Source organism: Octopus bimaculoides, chromosome 20, assembly GCF_046866305.1.
Source record: "Octopus bimaculoides isolate indiv1 chromosome 20, ASM4686630v1, whole genome shotgun sequence".
Lineage (NCBI taxonomy): Eukaryota > Metazoa > Mollusca > Cephalopoda > Octopoda > Octopodidae > Octopus > Octopus bimaculoides.
In genome coordinates, this window is record NC_142947.1 from 11,185,230 (window position 1) to 11,206,961 (window position 21,732).

A 21,732-nucleotide genomic window follows, 5' to 3' on the forward strand; every position below is an offset into this window, starting at 1 on the left:
ACACCAGGCTCCAGTCTGATTTGGCAGAGTTTCTACAGCTGGATGCCCTTCCTAACGCCAACCACTCAGAGTGTAGTGGGTGCTTTTACGTGTCACCCGCACGAAAACGGCCACGCTCGAAATGGTGTCTTTTATGTGCCACCCGCACAAGCCAGTCCAGGGGCACTGGCAACGATCTCGCTCGAAAATCCTACGGGAGCCAGTCAGGCGGTACTGGCAACGGCCACGCTCAAAATGGTGCATCTCATGTGCCACCCGCACAAGAACCAGTCCAGGGGCACTGGCAACGATCTTACTTGGCTTGCCGGGTCTTCTCACGCACAGCACATCTAAAATAGATGGGGAAAAAAAAGAAGTAATTCATGAAATGTGTTTTTCTCCTTTTAATTTTTTCCAATAGTATTCTAGACATTTTCCACAGATAATCTGTAAATATCTACACCGTTATGTTTGTATGTCTGTATTTTCCATATCCCATATCGAAAGTTGACTCTCTCACGTCAAAATCACAAGTAATTAAATAATTCATTTAGACATTTGTTGAGCATTTTTTACAAAAACTACCTTATTGAGACTAATTATGATGTACATTGTGGCATGCGTATGTGTCTTGTGTGTATAGTGTGGCTGTGTGATAAGAAGTTTGCTTCCCAACCACATAGTTCCAGGTTCAGTCTCACTGCATGGCACATTGAGCAAATGTCTTCTACTATAATCTCAGGACAACCAAAGCTTTGTGAGTGTATTTGGTCAACAGAATCTGAAAGAAGCCCATTGTATATAATAAATGATCAGTTATCAAAATCTCAAAGCTACAAGATAACACATGGTTAATTCAAAGCAATGTGAATTAAATAATCATTAACATTCGACAAAATGGTCTGGGTATTTTCTTTTTTCTTACCCACCCCTTCTTTCCTCTTACAATCACAGCCCTATTACGTTGCCATCAATGCACCCCAAAATTTATCCATTCCATTTCAGTCCACTTAAACATGTCGAATCTTCTATTTATACCTCACTTGTGCATTATTTATAAAGAATGTTTCTTTCCTTTTAACGTATGCTATTTATTTTAATAGATCAATATTGAAGTTTTCTTTGTTTTCCAATATTCAGCTGGACTTGTATTTAAGTAATCAATGTGCCTTACTACAACTGATTCTAGTCCTTCACTTCGTGCTTGTGGGTTTTTTTTGCCATCAACACTTGTATGCTGTTAGTAACATTAACAAACTAGGTCAGATTAGTCTACAACTACCATAATGAACAGTGTTTCCAATTAAATAATCTACCTTGTTTACAATATTCAGCTTACCATATTTCAGTAGTCAAAAGTTCTTTGCTGGAAGTGGCTCCAGTCTTGTTCAATATTTGAACGGTTACAGCAAATAAACTAAAATATCAAATTAGGTCCAAATTAGTGTAACGTAGTAATGAATAGTCTTTATGGTTTGTAAATGTTGGCATTTTAATTCTTGAGTTACTATTTAGAAAATGTTTTTTTAAGGAAAACTTTAATAAGTGAGTCTACTGTGTTGGATGTTGTTGCTTGGTTAAAATGAAAAGAATGCTGTAGTCCTTTTTTTTTTAGAGCTTAGCAATTTCATTGTAAAACCATTATCGCTATTATCATATAACCTTGTCTGAAAATATAAACGTGTCCTACATTGGTGAAAGAAGAATATATCCGAGGTGGTTAGGAGTATAATAGATAGATAGGGTGGTGTTATTTTTTATTTAGCCTAGTCGATGTTGATCCAATAGACATAGGGCCAAAAGCCTACTAGCTAGAATTATCCCAGTTAGCAAAGATATTAATTAAACTGCATTTGGTTGTGAGGCTCTATCTTCAGGCTTTTGTAGTATGGAGTTAACACTTAGTTACCACTGCACACAGGCCCAGTCTGCCCTGGGGTGGTAGTACCTGTCGTGGTAGGGGTCAGATGGAAGAAGGTTCTGTGGTTAAGGTATGCAGAACTCAGAGGAGGGCTGGCCCCTGGACATGTGTTACGTCAGTCTACCATTGTGTGATCATTCCTTGATGTCACATGAACTAGTCGCCCTTGTTTACAGGATCTAAATAGGTCCCATGCTCTGGAGAACAGGAGATACCAAGCAGAATAAATTGTAAATAAATTTGCAACCTGTAAAACAGGTGAGAATAGAGCATCATTAGTAAAGATAAAAGGAAATATTTAGAAGCCATTGATGAGGGAACCGCAAGTTTTGAGATTAATGACTTAGGTAAATCTTAGTTTAAACATTTACAACAGTAATGTTGATGTTAAGTATGGTTTAAGATTTGGCTCTCATCCACTACCACCACCCCATTAGATGCAGAAAGAGTTGTGTGGTTAAGAAGCTCACTTTGCAGTCATGCGGTTTGGGGTTCAGTCCCATTGCGTGGTACCTTGGGCAAATGTCTTCTATAGCCTCGGGCCAAACAATGCCTTGTGAGTGAAATTTAGTATGCAGAAGCTGTATGGGAGTCTGTTGTATGTATGTGTACATACATATATGTGTTTGTCATCTCCCACACTGCCTGATAACTGATGGTTTCTTTGTAATTTAGCAGTTTAGCAAAAGAGACCGATAGAATAAGTACTGGACTTCAAAGGAAAAGATACGTACTGTGGTTGATTTGTTCAATTAAGACCCTTCGAAGCAGGGTTTTTTTCATGGCTGCAGTCCAGTGACTGAAACGAATAAAAGATAATGGTCAGAAATGACCAGATGACCACGTCTTAGAGAAGGCAGATCATGATACAATATGAGATGTTTTAGGAATGTGGAGCTCAGGTGGAATGACAAAATGGTATATACTATTCTTTGGAAAGTCTCATCTTCGTGTTGTTTGAGTTAGAATGGGATATTTGCATTGTGCAAGTTTTGCCAAAGGAGAAGTCTGTTCAGGGATTCCTTGTTTAAAAGATGAGCACTTAGTAAAAGTCTACGGTAATGGGAAGAGATAGATTCTGCAAATGACTGGATAGAAAAGAAAAAAAAAATATATGGTTGGTGAGATTTAGCTACCGACTTGCTAGTGTGAATATCTGATCCCTTGTATATATGGACATGTATTGGCTGTTGTGTGTAAGTGTGTAGCCTGCCGTTTACAAATGTGTGAATGTCTTTTTTGTGTATGTATGCTTTATCGTGTAAATGTACACATGTGTAAGATAGAAAATGTGTACAGAGCATTTGTATTTTGTGTTTGCTTTTACTTATCGGTAATTGAAGGGTGGGGGAAGAAGAAGAAGAAGACAAAAGAAAAGTAGTAACAATCATAGAAAATGGGAAGTGAATGGAAGGGAACAGGATGGCATAAAAAAAATAAATAAGGCCCTTCCGTTTGGTTAACCATTATATGTGCATTGAAGATTTCATTGATTTTCTTCCCTTCAACACAATTGCTCTCACTCTATTCAATAACATTCATTTAACAAACCTTTTATAGGTACCCCCCCCCCCACCACTTCTTTCTTCCAACCATCTTTAACAGATATACGGGACTTTGTTTCCTTTTTTTCACCAACAAGACTATATTTTAGGGTAATTTCCTTCTTTTACAATTAACACTTTACACAAGTGATGGATGGTTAGTTGGCAGTAACGGTAAAGCACTCGACTAACTATTTGACAATGTTTAATTTCATTGTGCTTCTAAAATCCATCTTTAAATCCCTTTGTGATTGATAAATGTGTGTGTGGAAGTGCGTGGCCTAGTTGTTACGGTGTTGTGCTCACAATCACTAGATCTTGCGTTCAATTCCTGCACCAAGTGAACCGTTGTGTTGTGTTCTTGAGCAAATCACTTCAACATCTGACATGTAGCAGCACACTTGTGCACCTGTTCAGGTAATGTTGATTTGATGGAGGGAGGGAGTTAATGAACAGTCCATACATTTGATTACTATAAACAAATCATTTGTGCAAGTTGTTGAGCAAAACCTGACCACTCATACATCAATTTCAATAGGGAGAGCCTTGTGAGTGGATTTGGTAGATGGAAACTGAAAGAAGCCCGTCGTATATATATGTGTATGTTTGTTCCCCCACAATCGCTTAACAACTGATGCTGGTGTCCCTGTAAGTTAGTGGATCGGCAAAAGAGACCGATAGAATAAGTCCTGGGGTCGATTTGCTCGACTAAAGGCGGTGCTCCAGCATGGCCACAGTCAAATGACTGAAACAAGTAAAAGAGTAAGAGTATACTGGGGTCGATTTATTCGCCTAAAAATTTAAGGTGATACCCCAGCATGCCTGCAGCCTAGATGAAAGATAATCACACAAACAACCTTTTATACAGAGCAGAAAATCCTTTTAGAAAAGAGCTTGAAATAAGCAATTACTTTCATACATTATAACTAATTCTCTTTTAACAAATACTATTGATGTTTTCTTTAAACAATTTCTTTGTTGATATTCTTCGAAATATTTTATTTGATCCTTAATTTGCTTCCCCTACATCTTTTTTTTTTTTTTTTTTTTTTTTTTTTCTTCTTTTGCAGATTTCAAATAGAAAAGATCTGCTGATGTTGGATATCAGTGAAACATCTGCAATTGCTTCTGTCACCATATTCTGGATTATGTTTCCTTCAAGAAGCTCCTTTTCCCATTCAATGGAATCTGGAATTTTACAAATGTTTATGGACTTCTCTGAGCTGTAATCTGAAAAAAAAAAAAGCCTTTCACCATGTAAGTCATTTAGGTGATAGTAGCATCACCAGTGCCGGATTCTGGGTCCTTTCACAATGTTTTGTGGAACACACGACCAGTCACCAAGTTTTTTTATCTGATTATTTTCCATTGTTTAACGAACATTCCCCTCCCCCCCCCCACACACACATACATACATGCATGCATGCACACACATGTTCACAATACACTGACCTATTCTCAGATCGAGTTTACAATCCTATAACTACACATATAAATTGTTGTTTGTATCTATGCACACTCTTGAAAACAGAAAAGAATAACACAAGCAAAATCCATACACATCAGTCACAGAATTGTTTTGTTCATTCTGGAAACTACCGTAATATTGGTACGCCGTAGTTATCACCATCAGCTGAACCATGATCAGTTATAACAAAGAAATATTGAAAGAAGAAGCTAAGAAAGCCAGGCAGGCCCAAGTTATGCAGGCGATCCAGTCACGAACCACATCGACTCCTAAATCCAACTCAATGCTGTTCAGCGAGCCTGTACGTGTTTCTTCCAACCCTAAAAACCATTCTGTCATGCACCAGACTATCAACAAAGTCCTTGGAAACTACGACGAGGTCGTCGAAGAAATGTCCAAGCAACCAGGTCACATGATCGGCATTGACAAGCAGACCCGCTCGACAAGAGAAACCAACCACCAAGCCAAAACTTCGAAATTGCGATGTAATGGCTACAAAATGCGTCCGCAGGCTAGTTCCAAGGGGATGATAGGGAAAGATGATACTCCTCGGAGTCAAGATGCATCTAGTCATGGGCGTTGCAGCGGAAGCAATAGTGGCAGCGGTGGCTGCAGTGGTAATAGTTCTGCTTCCTACCTTGGTCATGGCCATGGGCACCAAGATGGTTCTAGACAAGGACTCCTTGAAACACCTCCAGATGGTGCTTATAGTCGTAATTCTCAGAACTCTCATTCAATGTCGAAAGACAGTGGTCACGGACAAAACTCGATAGACAATAACTATCGAAGCCGGACTTCTCAAAATTCTCGATTGTCTACTTCATCAAGAATGTTGTCCGAGAAGCATGGACCTGACAAGGACTTCCATCCTAAAAAACACTCATATTCTTCACAAAATTCTTTCATCAACCCCAATAACAAACTATACACTTCGTCCTCCTCCTCCTCATCATCCACACAACTCAGTAAGCACCCCCCTTATCCAACTACCAACTCTGGCAATGCACACGTGAAACCCAATCGGCCCCTATCTTCTTTAAGTGACAAAAGCTCATCACATGGCAGTAATAGTGAGAAATATTATCGTGACAAGTACCATTCTGGGGGTGAGAAATCTTTGCAAGTGGACAAGTTTCATAGTAGTGCTGACAAGACCCATGCTGACCATAAACAGTATAGTGATAAGACACACAATGAAAGCAAAGAACTTTCTAGTAATGTTGATACCAGTGAGAAAAGCCTCTCCAATAACAGTGGTAGGGAGAAGTCATATTCTGCTGAGAAAGGAATTTCACATCATTTGACCAAAACCAAGTCAAGATCCCCAATGCCCTCTCTAACACCCAGTGTACAGTCTCAACAACAGGGTCCCCCATTATTACAGTCTCAACAACAACAGCCTCACCTTCAACTACAACAGCCATCAAAGGGACCAGCAGCACCACCTTCTGCTATTGCTTCCACACCTCCCCCTCCTTCTCTCAATATGGATGGTTCTCGAGAGAATCATCACACCTCGTTGCCCTCATCATTGTCACCTGCATACATTGCAACGAATACCGTTTCAAGCAAGCCATCCATGCCGACACATCTGAACAAAGGCTTATCAAACTCTCTAAAAGTCAAAATTATTGGCTCAAATCCGGCAAAGCTCTCCAGTGATCTTGATGACAGCGAATCAAATAACCAGCACACACAGATTGAGAAAATTATGAAAGAAATGTGTCAGCCAGAGAAAATAACGGGTATAAAAACACCGAGCGTGAAAGAGAACCTGGATGAAGAGAACAGCTTCCTTTCACCGTTGGGGCAAAGCCATAAACACCTGCTGTCCGAATTAAAACATCAGAAACCTTTAACACCTGTACATCAAACAAAGTTAAAAGCTATTTCACCATCTTTAACTCTCCACCGTTACCAAAAGCAGAATTTAAACACATCACCAGTGCTGTCTGATCTCAAAGAAGAGAAAAATGACCTGGATAAAATTTTAGCCGAGATGACCTGTCCCGAGTCTCCAGTTACAGCCATTTCTACACCGGAGAAAATGTCAGAAAATCCATTTGCTCGGTCTTTCAAGAATTCCCATTCACCTTCCCAAAAGACTTTTGGACTCTCTGACAGTGACAGTGATTCCTTTGATAATGAAGAGGATGCAACACAACCCCCTAATGATAAACCAGTCCACAGTTGTTCATCTGATGAGAACACCAATAACCAAGCAGATGCCAGCATCCTCAAAGAATCTAAAAACATGACCCTGGCTGCTGCAGAAATTAAGAACCATCAAAACACAGATTCTGTAGGCGAGAACCAACCATTAAAGACAAGTCCACTTGAATCAACTTCTCCAACAGCTATGCCTGTCTTCCCCTTAAATGCTGTGAAACGTTCCTTACAGAGTCAAGAAGATCTTTCCCAAGACCTTCAGATGAGTGATTCAGACAGCGAAGCACTCGAGTCTACCAAAGAATTCCCCCCCGTGTTTACTCTCTCAAAGTCATCACCGTCCAGTCCTATCTCACGCCTACATCATTCCATGGATATCGGTGCAGTGGAAACCAGAAAGGAGTCAGTAGGCTTTGATATTTTCAGTGAACATCCAACAAGTGAAAGTGATTCTGAGAGTGATGATGTTGTAGGTAAAACAAAGTCCAGTACGTTGACTGTCAACAACTCAGCTGTTGCAGAATCTAATACTGTCTGTAATAATACGCCATTAGTTTACTCAACACCAGCTAGGAAAGGATCGGGCCAGTTTGCTAAGAAAAATGATAATGATGCTGATGATGAAGAGGAGGAGGATGGAGATGACGATGAAGATGATGATCAAAGTGATGTCGAAGAAAGCAATGAGCTGGATAGAATAGGCCCAGCGGTCAAGCATCAGAAACCAGATGTGGTCTCTTCAAGTTCAACTAGCGACTCAGAAACTGATGATGATGAGTCGAACGTCTCAGAAAAAGCATCTAGTGCATCAGATGACGACGATGATAACGACGAAGAGGAAGAAGACGAAGATAAAGACGATCATTCAAAGCAGCTCAACTCAGTGGACGGGGTCAATGATGCGGAACAGTGCGATTCTGCAAGTGTTCAAAAGACACCACGCTGGTGTCTGCGAGCATTCTTTTCTTTGCCAAACAGTGGCAACAAAGCAAATCAGGTCCCCAAAGAAGCCGAGGAAATTGTATCCGTCTCTAGCCATACTGGAAGCAACGTCAGTGCAAGCCAAAGAAGCAGAAACAACAGCAGCAGCAGCAGTAGTAGTAATAGTGGTAGTAGTAGTAGTAGCAGTAGCGGTAGCAGCAGCTGCAATGAGAACAGCAGTCCAATCACTGAAGCGAACAGTCATTGCGAATCTGATGATGACAGCAACAGTGAAAAGTCATCTGCAGAGGAGAAAATCTCAATAATACCAAGTGATAATGAAGACCCAGCTAGCAGCTGCCATAAACAAGATGTTACCAGTGCCCCACCATTTACTGAGGACATCTCATCAAAGGAAAACAGTTTGCTGGCCAATACTAAATCTGTGACAAATCTCTTGACGTGGCCACCTGGCAAAGACATCCAAGAGTTTCCATCTCCTGTATCTTCCCCGATGTCTGCATCACCTACATTAGTTCATAGAAAACTGAAACGTAAAATTTCACTTCCCATTTGTATTAATACCAATTTGCTGTCCTCCATTCCAAATGTTAAACGCCGCAAACTCTCAAATGAACCGTCCCAGCCCGCCGAGCACCTGGATACCATCAAATCTGAAACAGTCCTGAACACTTGGTCAAATCAAATGCAATCCCAAGAGTCTGTTGAGAAACAGTCTGAAAACAAGCAACCCTGGATAAAGCGAGACAAAAGTCCAAGACGAACACCAAATAATACTGAATCTAATTGTTGCCAAAAACGCTCTTTGACCATCAAAATCAATACAGATCTTCTGCATTTCATCCCTGCAAAATGCTTAAAAGACATGCCATTATTACAAGATGTTAAAACAGAAAACTGTATCGAGGAAGCTGTGGTCAAGCCTGAAATGCAGAATGGTAATATTTCTCCTTCGGTTAAAGTAAGTGAACCCAATGCAAACACCGAAAGTTTTGTCATGACACAGACTACAACGACACCTGTGCTGACGGAGAGTACACCTTGCAAAGTAGAAAAATCTGATTTTAAATTCCGGATCCCAAAGAGAAACCTCGACTCTGAGAGCTATGACATCAGTCGACCCAGTCCAAAAATGATCAAAACCGAGGGACAAATTTCAAAGAATGAAGATAACCAGTTGCCAAATATTTCCAAGAGTGAATCTGTGAAAAGTTTGTCTTTGGTCAACAGTGACAATAACCACAGTTCTCCTTCAACTGAGTCTTCAACTGCTACCAGCAAAACCAGAATTTCTGATAAAGATAAACAGATTTCTTCCATAGATGATACCAAACAACCATGCCATGACAAAGAGAAGGACAATGCTGTGCTACCTGCATCTCCATCTGAATGTAATAGCAGTGGTTGTAGTACAAGTAGTAGCAGTAGTAATAGCAATAACAACAACAACAACAATGGTGATGATGACATCGACGACGATGGTGATGACAGCAACAGTGATAGTGAGCATGATGACAGTGATCACAATGACCATGTTGATAATGAAAATGTTAAGAAGCATAACAACAGCAATGGTAATAATCAAAGTGTCAATGCTTTAACTAACTCGTCCAGCAATAAAAAGCTTAAAACAGCAACCCAGGCAAACTTGACATCAAAAAGCTCATCGGATAATTCCAAAGACACCGGGAAACCGGTTGCAACACCGTCTCCATCAAGGCAGTCTAACTCTTCTTCTGCCTTGTTGTCACCGAAGGGGTCGACGTCAAGCAATGCAGCTGACCACCACCACCACCATCAGCAGCAGCCCTCGACGTCTGCTATTAGTATGATCCCAGTCACCCCCAGCTACAGCAACAGTTCAAATAGCCTACGTAACAGGCCATTATACAAGAGTAGTAGTTCTAACCACCACAGCAGCAGTGATGGTGGCTGCAGCCATAAGGGTAAAGAAAAGGCTGCTGACCACTTTTTCCAAGAAGCCAAACGTATGAAACACGAAGGAAACAAATTAACCGACATCTTTGAGAAATCTTTCTTGTATATGAATGCTGTGGTGTCCTATGTACAGTGCGGTATAGCATTAGAAAAAGATCAGGAACAGCGATGTTTTCGCATGTTTGGTGAGATTTTTGACTTTCTCAATCAAATCGGACACTACCACCAGTACCCTCACGAACCGCAAATCTCACTGTTGCGTTTGCTGTTGATGTCTCGTGTTTGCAAAAAGCTCTACGACATGAAGAAAAAGGTTGCCGACAACCTCAAGCTGGCCATTGATGAATACAACAAGCAGTCTAGTAGCACTTCCTTGCCATCTCACACCCCATCCCCGCATCGGCCTAACTGGAACACTTCCACGCCTTCATCACGATCAACCCCTTCACCATCAGGCAGCATTGACTCAATACGTTCACAAGGAAGTAATGCTTCAGATGCAAGACTAACGCCTTCAGCTTCATCGTCAAATGCTGTTTCAGCAACATCACACTCCTCCTCCCATATCTCTAACAACTCTACTTCATCCTCTTCTTCCTCCAACCCAAACTCTTCGAGCCTTACGGGTTCGTCTTTGCCCTCCTCGTCACAGACTGTTACTATTCCTAAAAGAATTCATTCCATCACACAGAACTACATAGAAATATTAGATTATATTGTGAAGACTCACAATTACTGGGAACAGGCTGAAAATCAGAAAGAAAGTTGCAAAGACTTTATTGATCTCCTGCACACTAGATGTAATTACATCTCATTGCAAAGCAGTATTTTTCAATATGTGGAATACGTAAGAGTTGGTCTCCAAATTCTCCGAGAATCATGACCTGACCTTCTGAACAATTACAAAGAGAAAATTTAAAATAAAAGAAAAAAAAAATAAACAAAGAAACAAAACTATTGCTATTTATAATAAAGGAAAAAAAATAATGTTTACTTTTCCTTCCCTTCCCCCATTTGGATTTTTTTTTTTGATTTTTTTTTTTCCTCCTCCTCCTTGATGCTTGATCTTCAAAGGAAGCCATTTGCCAAAATAGAAAGTGTCTGAGATCCAGGTAGCTCCCTCAAGAGCCAACCTGTCTATAAGTATTGATGAAAAGACGACGAGAAGAAAAGAGAGGGATGGAAGGTGAGAAGAAGAGCGAGAAAGACTTTATATGTGCAAGAATGAGAGAGAAACACTGTGTGTGTGTGTGTGTGTGAAAGAGATGGTTTGTGCAGAAAGTATATACTTAAAGTCAGTCCTTTGTAAGATAATGAAGATGAAGTGATGGCATTAAAAAAAAAAAAAATAAAGTCAAAACATAAAATTGTGTTTGTCTTTTGATCTTCCCTCCCCATTCTACCCAAATATGCCTGCACACACGCTCACACTTACACAAACACATACATGCTCTCACGTGCACACACATTCTTGTTATAAGTTTTTAATTCAAATAATTTTTGAATATAAAAAGTGCTTTGAAAACTTTATTAAACATAGTTTAATTTTTCCATGAATTTTACACGTGGTTTTGTACACACAGCTAGCCGAGTTCATTTGAGTGCAATAAGGTCGACAGGTAAATCATCAGTGGCGGTACACTGAGTCCCTTATAAAAGCACTGAATCCCTTTATGGCTCAGTCTGTCTAGCTGTATCCAAAGTACCATCGGGAGTTGCAGTTCACTGCTCTATGCAGCACGAGCACTCTATATAAAGAATGAGGGTTTCATTCATGCAATACTGAGCTCAAATCCTCCCTTGGGGCCCCACAGAAGGCAACAGAAAAGCAACTACAGTGTTTCCTCTCTTGATTCGCCACATGAGGTTTTTCAAGTGGTGACCCAATGAGTTTTGAAATATTTACTTGTACTTTACATATGTGTGAAGACAAGATGTCGTTTCTGTATGTCTGTGATTTTGTACATGCACACATAAATAAATACACAAGTCTAGCTAAATTTCGTGTGTGGAAGAACATATTTGTGAAAATCAATCGTATTAAGCTTTGTAATGTGAGCCAATACATTGTTCCTACCATTATCACCTTTCCAGTTCTGTCAACACACACACACACACACATACACTGCTTTCTCCTCCCTCCAGTTTTGTACTGTAGGTGAGACTTGCAGAGCGAAACCAACCTGAGGCCTGGTTCCATCATTGTGTCTTGTGTCTGTCGCTGTTTTAGGTTGTGAAGACTTCCTTGTTTGAAATCAGGACTGATTGATTCTTTTGGTTCTTTTTTTTTTTTTTCCTAAACACCCAAGGGACAGCATTTGATAGCCTAAGTTCTTTTACTGGAGAAGAGATCGAAAGAGCAAAGGGAGAGAAGGCAATATATAAACTAGGTGTGATGTACCGTTACTTTTAATGACTGTGAGATGGATGGCTGGGTCTAGTAGAGATAGACAGACAGAAGCAAAAAAACAATCACATTTGCTTCTTTTATTCGGATTATATTCTTACAAAACAAAAGACAATTTTTAATTGCTACATTAAATCACATATTTATAACTTGTAGCTATATATATATATATGTGTGTGTGTGTGTGTATATATATATATATATATGTATATATATCTATATAAAGAGCCTGTTTGTCATCTTCGTATTTTGGGAAGGAATTATGGCTATGCATAAACAATATAACATAGTAAATGTGTGCACACGTATGTGTTTGTACATTTCTGTAAAAGGTGTTTATTTTATTTTTGTGAGTATGGGGGGAGGGGTTAGGGAGGTGGATGATGAGAAAGAGGAAGATGAAGGGGGGGAAAAAAAGCTGTAAAGTTTTAAAAAATACAAACAAACAAAAAACAAAAATGACTATTTGTGTAAAGAATATAGACAGATACTATTTACTTTTGTCTTTTAAGAATCTCTTGTCTGAAGAAACCAAACCAAAATGATTTTAAGAAAAAAATAATAAAAATATTAATTATAATGAAATCAAGAAATATGACAAGAATTTTATTCTTGAAAATATAAAGACAAAGAAATTTTAAAAAAACTACTGTTGTTGTTTTTATTTGTATATGTATGTATTTTTTTCTTGTGTCAGTCAGACTGCGGCCATGCTGGGGCACTGCCTTGAAGAAAATTTAGATGAATGAATTGACCTCAGAACATTTTTTTTTTTCAGCCTGATACTTATTCTATTGGTCTTTTTTGTTGAACCACTAAGTTACAGAGATATCAACATACCAATATCGGTTGCCAAGCAGTGTTGCAGGACAAAGACACACACATATATACATACACACACAATGAGCTTGCTTCAGTTTGCATCTACCATATCCACTCACAAGGTTTGGTCAGCCCAAGGCTATAATAGAAGACACTTACCTAGGGTGCCACACTGGGACTGAACCTGGAACCATGTGGTTGGGAAGCAAACTTTTAACCACTCAGCTACACCAGCACCCATATGTATGTTTTTGCATTTTGTAACGGGAACCGTATCAAGTCCTGCCATTTCAATCAAAAAGCACAATCAGAACATGCCCAGCTAAAGAAATTTCCCTGTCATTCATTCTAACTCCATGCGCCATACCTATCTCTGTGTGGTCGTACATTAGCAAGATCTAAAGAACCAATAGCTGCATGATAAACAACATTTTTTTTGTCATCCCATTCAGGGGTCAGTATAATTTGTTTTTTTTGCTGTCTAATCTCTTTCTGTTGATTGTTTTCAACCATCACTATCCCCAGTACCACCACCACAACTGCCATACATACACCATTCAGACCTCTGACGCCACCACCATCAATACTTTTGAGTTTGCTGCCTTCCCCTCCATCACCATTGTCTTTCACATCGCTGTCATCCCTGACTGCCTCAGCTACCACCATCATCACTGTCAACTCCACCTCGATTACTATCACAACCGTCAATCTACTACCACCCTTACCATCTATATGCTTACTATTACTCTCACCCCATCATGAGGAATAGTGGAAGTGTCATTGAATAGTGAGAGAGGGTCAAAATGTGGCATGCTGACACAGAAATTCACTTTGGCATTTATTATTATAGAGGTGTGTGTATGTATACATGACAAGCTTATTTCAGTTTCCATTTACCAAATCCACTCACAAGGCTTTGGTTGGCCCAAGGCTATAATAGAAGACACTTCCCCAAGGTACCATGTGGTTGGGAAGCAGACTTCTTACCACACCTGCACCTACATATATATATATATAAAAGAAAGAAAGACATTTTATTTGAACAGATGTGCTATTCTCTGTAGCTAATAATATTGTCATAATTTTTCGATGATATAAGTACACTAGTAAAATAGATATTAAATATTGACACGAGGCCATACGTTGATGTGAAAGAAGACAAAAATAAAAGGCAATTTATGTGACAGTTATGCTTTTGCATAAGAGCAACATCTGAGCTGAAACAGTTATGAGGAAACTTCGTCTCATTACTTTTCTATTAAGCAATGGTTTATAAACTTGTTTGATTTCAACACCAAGGTTCAAGTCTGACAACAGAATGGTGTCATTGAAATAATTTTTATAGCAAATGGCTTTGAGATTATTTTCCAGTTTCTCTAACGCAGAGCAGGTTTTACAGCCACATCATCCAAACCAACCGGGTGAAACCGGGCTTAGCTGCTAGTATACATATATATATATGTATGTATGTATGTATTTTTATATATATATATATATATAATATATGTATGTGTGTGTGTGTGTATATATATATATATATGTATATATTTCTTTATTGCCCACAGCGGGGGGGGGGGGCTAAATATAGAGTGGACAGACAAGGGGATTAAGTCGATTACATCGACCCCAGTGATTAACTGGTACTTATTTAATCAACCCCGAAAGGATGAAAGGCAAAGTTGACCTCAGTGGAATTTGAACTCAGAACATAACGGTAGATGAAATACCGCTTAGCATTTCGCCCAGTGTGCTAAAACGAATAATAAGGAACAAGGAACCTCAACTGTGTTTATTCTACTGTCAAAACAAGGCAGTGATTCCATGCTTTTAATCCATATAAATGTTAAGACACAGCTTCAAAATACATAATAAAGACATAGCAGTTATGGCAAAAAAATAAAAAGGATTAATGAAAAAGGAAGCCTCTACTGGTTTTCCATTTATTCTACAGGATGATATTCAAACATCATTTAAAGCTTATAGTAGCTACATAGAATACGTCCATCTGTTTTACCGACCTGATAAAATGAAATGTAGATATCTATAAAACATGTGGAAACCTTCTGAATCAATACTTGTAATGTGCCAGATATCAATAGTAATAATAATAATAATAGAATGGGATGGGAGTCCAGCAGTTACACAAACAATAGCTATTCGCTGCCACCCCCAACCTTATATTTCTCATCTCGTCAGCTGTAATATGCTACGCCTATGAACTCCCAACATTAGATGGTGAACATATCGGCATTATTTTGTATCATTGCAGATGTTGCCTAGGTTCTATAAAAGACTTCAAGAGTAATTCACAAAAGCATCGCACAAAATGTATATCAGTTTTATTAACTAAAATCCAGAATATAGATGTGTTTACATGGATAAATTTAATAGTCCACACACTGCACATAATGTTTTCTAGAATTAACCTTTAATTAGTACAGGTGAGTGTGGTGGTGGTGGTGGCTGTTAGAATTATTGGTTCTTCTTTGAGTGCCATGCAGCAGGTTTGGCCCCAGGTGCACATGGTTGGGAAGCAAGCTTCTTAACCACACAGCCATTCTGTGTTAGTGTGTGTGAGAGAGAGGGGGGGAGAGTGAGTGCATGCACTTTTGTGCTTGTGTCGCTACTTGACAACTGGTGTCGATTTATAAACGCACCCATCACCTAGCAGTTCAGCAAAAGGTGATTGACATAACAAGGACCTGACTTAAAAATAAGTACAATGAATAAAACAAGTAAAAGAATAAAAATAAGAAAAAAAATACAGATTTGAAATAATGTCTAAGTAGATATTATTCTGTGTTTATGCAGCGTAGACAAAAATTATTGGCTGTGATAGTATTTGTATAAATCGACATGCACCAAGTGCCTTAGATGCATCTGTATTGATAAAAAAAAAAAATACAACTGATAACATTTGTATTTTTTCATATACATGTATGTGCATGAAAAAGTAATTGAGTAATTAGGGCCATGACTGTGATTTTCAGCCGAGTGATATCGTAGCCATGGCCGATGCCAGTGTCATGTACTGGCACCTATATTAATGGCACGTAATAAGCACCCTTTGAACTCCGGGCCTCACGGAGGCAGTGACAGGTGACTGAGATTTTTGGCAATATACCATGCTCAAAGGCGGTGAGCTGGCAGAAACGTTAGCATGCTGGGTGAAACGCTTAGCGGTATTTCGTCTGCCGTTACGTTCTGAGTTCAAGTTCCGCCGAGGTCGACTTTGCCTTTCATCCTTTTGGGGTCGATAAATTAAATACCAGTTATGCACAGGGGTCGATGTAATTGACTTAATTCCTTTGTCTGTCCTTGTTTGTCCCCTCTATGTTTAGCCCCTTGTGGGCAATAAAGAAATAAGAAATGTTAGCAGTATTACATCTGTCTTTATGTTCTGAGTTCAAATTCCACTGAGGTCAACTTTGCCTTTCATCCTTTTGGGGTCGATAAATTAAATACCAGTTGCATAATCGACTGGCTCCTTCCCCCAAAATTTCAGGCCCTGTGAATCAGACTCCTGGTCATTGCCAGGACCATGTTTATGACACCCACGAATCGTTGTCATGGTCATTGCTGTTACCATGTAAATGGTACCCGTGAATCATAGTTGTGGTCATTGCCAGTGCTATGTAAATGGGACCCATGCTAGTGATACATAAAAGCACCTGTTACACTGTTGGAGTTTTTGGCATTAGGAAGGGCATCCAGCCATAGAAACCATGCCAACTCAGACTGGAGCCCTCCAGATTACCAGTTTCAGTCAAACCGTCTAACCCATGGCAACATGGAAAACAAGCGTTTGATGATGATGATGTAGTGTAAATATTCAAACATCATCACTATCTTTACAAAATCCTGCTGCATTTTTACATGAAATTCTAGGTCCTCCAAAATTGACCCACCATTTTTGGCTGTAAATATTATCTGAAAAATTCAACTCACATACCAAAAATGCAGTACATTAGCAGAAATAGCAGATATTAGCTCCTTTATCTTAAGGCCAGTGTTGGATGGTATGTTTTTGTGGGATTTTTTCTTTAAATAGAGGTTGTATTTCTTTGTACCATTCCTACATCCAGTGTTAACTGTAGTGCCTTTTCTTTATTCTTGTTCCCTTGTTCAATATGTGTTACCTCTTTCCAAACACATCAGATCAGAGCTAATGTCTATCTGCCATGATAAGCAGAAATCATTATTGATAAAATCACCACTACCATCACCAAATCTTGTAAAGTCACTTGACAGATAACAAGCATTCTTGTGACATCACACATCACATGACTAGTGATTTATTTCATCATTCCTGTATCGAATGGTGTTTCACATTCATTAACATTTCCTAGTATCAACACTGATACATACATGAAATCATGGAATGGGTTTTATCACATAATTAAATACATACATATAACTGACTCTACATTATTTTACCATGAAAGCAAATTCCGCCAAGATCAATCTTGCCTTTCATCCTTTCGGGGTCAATTTGTCCCCCAAGGCCACACTGTTAATCATGAATTCTACTGCGATATTTTGAAACATTTGAGGGTGGACATTTAGCGAAAGTGACTGGATTTGTAGAGTGCGACGAAGTGGATTCTTTACTAAGCTATCCTCGCTCATAAGTTTCTTGCCAAAAAAACAACATGGTATCACTTCTTCACCCACCATATTCACTAGATTTAACACCTGCAGACCTCCATCTCTTCCCCCCCCCCCCGAGATGAAAATGCAGCTCAAAGGTCGCTGCTTTAACGCCATTGCTGAGATCCAGAGTGAATCACAGAAGGTCCTTGACCCACTTACGGAAAACGACTTCCAGGCCAGATTCCAAAAGTGGCAGGAACACCGGGACTGGTGTATTGTTGCACAACTCGACTATTTTGAAGGAGATGATGTTAAAACGTTGGTGAATAAGCTATTTTTTATTAAATAAACTAGTTCAGGAATTTTTTGATACTACCTTGTATCCTTGTATATGCCACAGATTTCCAGGAAACTGGCCTTATTATGAGCCTATGGCTCAGGAAGAGCCCCCTTTTTTTTTTTTTTTTGGTATCCCCTTACATCTCTTCTAGTCTATTTAATATGACCATCCATCATCTACTCTTACCATTACCCACCTCTTTATTTCTGTCCATCACTCTCTCACTCCCACTAACCCTAACCCCAACCCATCCCAATTCACTCTGCTTCAACTACCATTCTTTCATTCCCCTCTCTCCCAGCCATCCTGGTGCTTCTGTTGTCTTATATGTATTTGTGAGGGTTTGACATGCATTTTCGACTAGCTAGTGTTGCTACTTCAGGCTGATGATGAGCAATGACTCAGAAACATGTCCCTGAATGCACACTGAGCTGGGTGGGGGTGCTTGTCTCCCCCTCGCAAATAGAAGGACACAGGAAATGTGCCAAGGCCGACAAGAAGCGGTCCAGCTTCCTAGGGCTAAATAGCAGCGGTATGATTCCCGTATTGAGACTGTCACATTGAGTTGACAGTATACAACTGCTTTATATATATATATATATATATATATATATATATATATACACACACACACATATATATATATATATATGTATATATATATATATATATATATATATATATAGCATACAAATGAGATAGTGTACAAGTGAGGGCAGCTCCAAATAAGATCTGACTCAACCATCTTGATGACAACGTTGTTGTTGTTATATGATAGCTGTAAGTGAGTTTCACAGTTGTACAAGCTACATCATTCATTTCCAGTCTTCAGTGAAAATGTCTGACGAAGAGGAAATATTACGTTATTAAAAAAAAAAGGGGGGGGTTAGCAATAGAAAGGGTACCTGGCCATACAAAATCTGCCTCAATGAATTCTCTGTGATCCATGCAAAAGCATGGTCAAGTGGACATTGAAATGACAGCAACGACGATGATGATGATGATTTCTATATTTTTCTGCATTCTCATATATATCATCATCATCATCATTTTTATGGCCACTTGTCATTGCTTGGATGGGTTGGACAGCTCGTTTCCAACACAGCATTTCACCATTTATTGCAATCTTTTGCATGAATTTCAATATTTTAAGACCAGCTTTTGCCACTACTACCCATACATTCCTTGGTCTTCCTCTTCAGCAGTTTCCTTCCACTCAAAAGTCCTGGCTCTTCTTTAACCATCTGTTGTTATCCTCCATATACACCAAAAGTCTGCACCAACATAATCTTCATTCTTGCACACTGCAAATGATTCTTCTTACACCTAGTCTATCTCCCAGCTCATCTGTACCACATGGTTCATGCAGGCTAACATATTACATGTCCTGTGAAGCATGCTGACTTCATTTCTCTCTAACCTTTGCACATCCTTTGCATTCAGTGCCTGCATCTCACTACCATGCAACATTGCACTTCATACACATGCAACAAAAATATAACCTCACATGGAGGGAGAACCCCGTTGTTACCAACAGAGATTATAAGCTCTCTGAACATTTTCCCCCCTGTCCTTATCAGAGCTGCCATACTTTCTGAGCGCCTTCCTCTGCTGCTGATAAGGTCACCCAGGTAACAGAATCTATCAACTACTTCTACAGAGTGTTTCAAGCATTGGAAAGTTATTTTAGCAGCAATCTGACTGCTAACTATATCTACTCTTTTACTTGTTTCAGTCATTTGACAGTGGCCATGCTGGAGCACCGCCTTTAGTCGAGCAGATCGGCCCCAGGACTTATTCTTTAGAAGCCTAGTACTTATTCTATCGGTCTCTTTTGCCAAACTGCTAAGTTACGGGGACGTTAACACACCAGCATCGGTTGTCAAGCGATGTTGGACACACACACACACACACACACACACACACACACACACGACAGGCTTCTTTCAGTTTCCGTCTACCAAATCCACTCACAAGGCTTTGGTCGGCCCAAGGCTATAGTAGAAGACACTTGCCCAAGGTGCCACGCAGTGGGACTGACCCCGGAGCCATGTGATTGGTATATATATATATACACATATGCACATGCACACACACACACACAAGCACACACAATTCTCTTTATTCAGACCCACAGACTCTAGCATCTGACAACAACAACAACAACAACACTAAAACAAAAAGCAACATTTTTTCTTCCCCCCCCCTCTTTACATTCATTTTACCAGATCTCACAGTTTGTTTTTCTCAGGGTGTCATTAAACTGATTGTGTTGTGTAGTTTGATAAAAAGAAAAAAAAATTCTATCTTTTTTTTTTTTATTCATTCACATTTATACTTAATCCTGTTGGATTAAAATGTTAAACACCATTTTTTCTGCCGCCGCCTCACACATACATCCTCATGTCTTTAACAAACTTCTTGACTGCCTTTATTCCTATACGTTATTGGTGGCGGGGGGGGGGGGGGGGGGGTTGTGTTTTTCATTATTTTCATTTTTTTTCTGTTTTTTTTTTTTAATCTTTTTAATTATTCTGATTCTGATAAGCAGGACCCGAAACAAGCTTGCAAATGAACAAATTTAAAAACACTAGAGAACAATATTTTGTTATTTCTGACAACAGGTGACTTGTGCGAAACATAAAACATTTGCTTTGAAGGATTCAATAACATGGTAAAGCCCTGGATTTTTCAGAATAAAAAGTCTGATGATCAATCAATCTTCTTCTTCTTCTACCCCTTACCCTTCCTCTTCACTCTCCTCCACTACCCCATCCACCCCTTGTCCCCCTCTGCCCACACATCCCACTCCTGCACTCTTTCTCCTCTCCTCAATCCCATTTCCCATCCTCTCCTCTTTTTTCTCCACTCCACTTCTTCCCTCGTCCCATCCCGTCCCCTCCCACTCTCCTCCTCTCAATTCCATTCTTCTTTCCTTCCTCCTCCTCCTCCAATTTTCCCCTTCTCTGCATCCCCTCTTTCTCTCCTCCTCCTCACTTTCCCCAGATGATCCAATCAATGGAACAACCTGCTCATGAAATATGAAAGTGGCTGAGTACACCACAGACATGCATACCCCTAACACAGTTCTCAAGGCAATTCGGCATGACTACGAATGTGACATGGTTTGACCCTTTGAATTACAGGTACAACTCATTTTTGCCAGCTGAGTGGACTGAAGCAACATGAAATAAAGTATCTTGCTCAAGGACACAACTCATTGCTGGGCATTGAACTCATGAACTTACAATCATCAGCTGAATAGCCCTAACCACTAAACCACACACATGCATACACGTGCGCGCACACACACACACGCATATGCACACACATACACATATACGCACAAAAGACACCATTAGAACAACTACTAGGTTAAAAAAAAAAAAAAACATAATGGGGGTTGATTCATTCGATTGGAATTCTTCAAGGAAGTGCCCTGGTATGGCTGCAATCCAATGACTAAAACAAGCAAAAAACTAAAGATAGATAAACTTTGAGTTTTCACTGATCACAACTCATCAAGGAGTGGGAAACGGAATGCTTAAAATAAGATTAGAAACGGTATAGGGAATAAGACATCTTAAATGTAGGAAAGGCTGAACTTCT

General features: G+C 39.5%; 1 protein-coding gene and 1 long non-coding RNA gene across 17 annotated transcripts in view; one reads left to right on the top strand and one right to left on the bottom strand.

Annotated features, from left to right (window-relative positions):
- Nucleotides 1-21,732, top strand: part of LOC106869286 (uncharacterized) — a 278,508-nt gene that overhangs the window by 217,901 nt on the left and 38,875 nt on the right. For 2 of the 3 annotated variants that reach the window (XM_052974922.2, XM_052974923.2), the window contains one exon: nt 4,515-12,759. The exons of the other annotated variant lie outside the window; for it this stretch is intronic. In XM_052974922.2, coding sequence (XP_052830882.1) covers nt 5,085-10,844 — 5,760 coding nt within the window. In that variant the 5' untranslated portion in view covers nt 4,515-5,084 and the 3' untranslated portion in view covers nt 10,845-12,759. Of the gene's footprint in view, nt 1-4,514; nt 12,760-21,732 lie in introns of those variants that run through there. 3 annotated transcript variants of the gene reach the window in all.
- The window catches only part of LOC128250221 (uncharacterized), a 38,107-nt gene that overhangs the window by 8,156 nt on the left and 8,219 nt on the right, over nt 1-21,732 (bottom strand). For 5 of the 14 annotated variants that reach the window (XR_016237498.1, XR_016237495.1, XR_016237499.1 and 2 more), the window contains exon 2: nt 2,635-2,699. The exons of 1 other annotated variant lie outside the window; for it this stretch is intronic. This is a non-coding gene — a long non-coding RNA (uncharacterized LOC128250221). Of the gene's footprint in view, nt 1-181; nt 330-722; nt 761-1,318; nt 1,397-2,634; nt 2,700-17,138; nt 17,463-21,732 lie in introns of those variants that run through there. 8 more of the 14 variants (XR_016237501.1, XR_016237502.1, XR_016237493.1 and 5 more) reach the window with 8 other exon arrangements.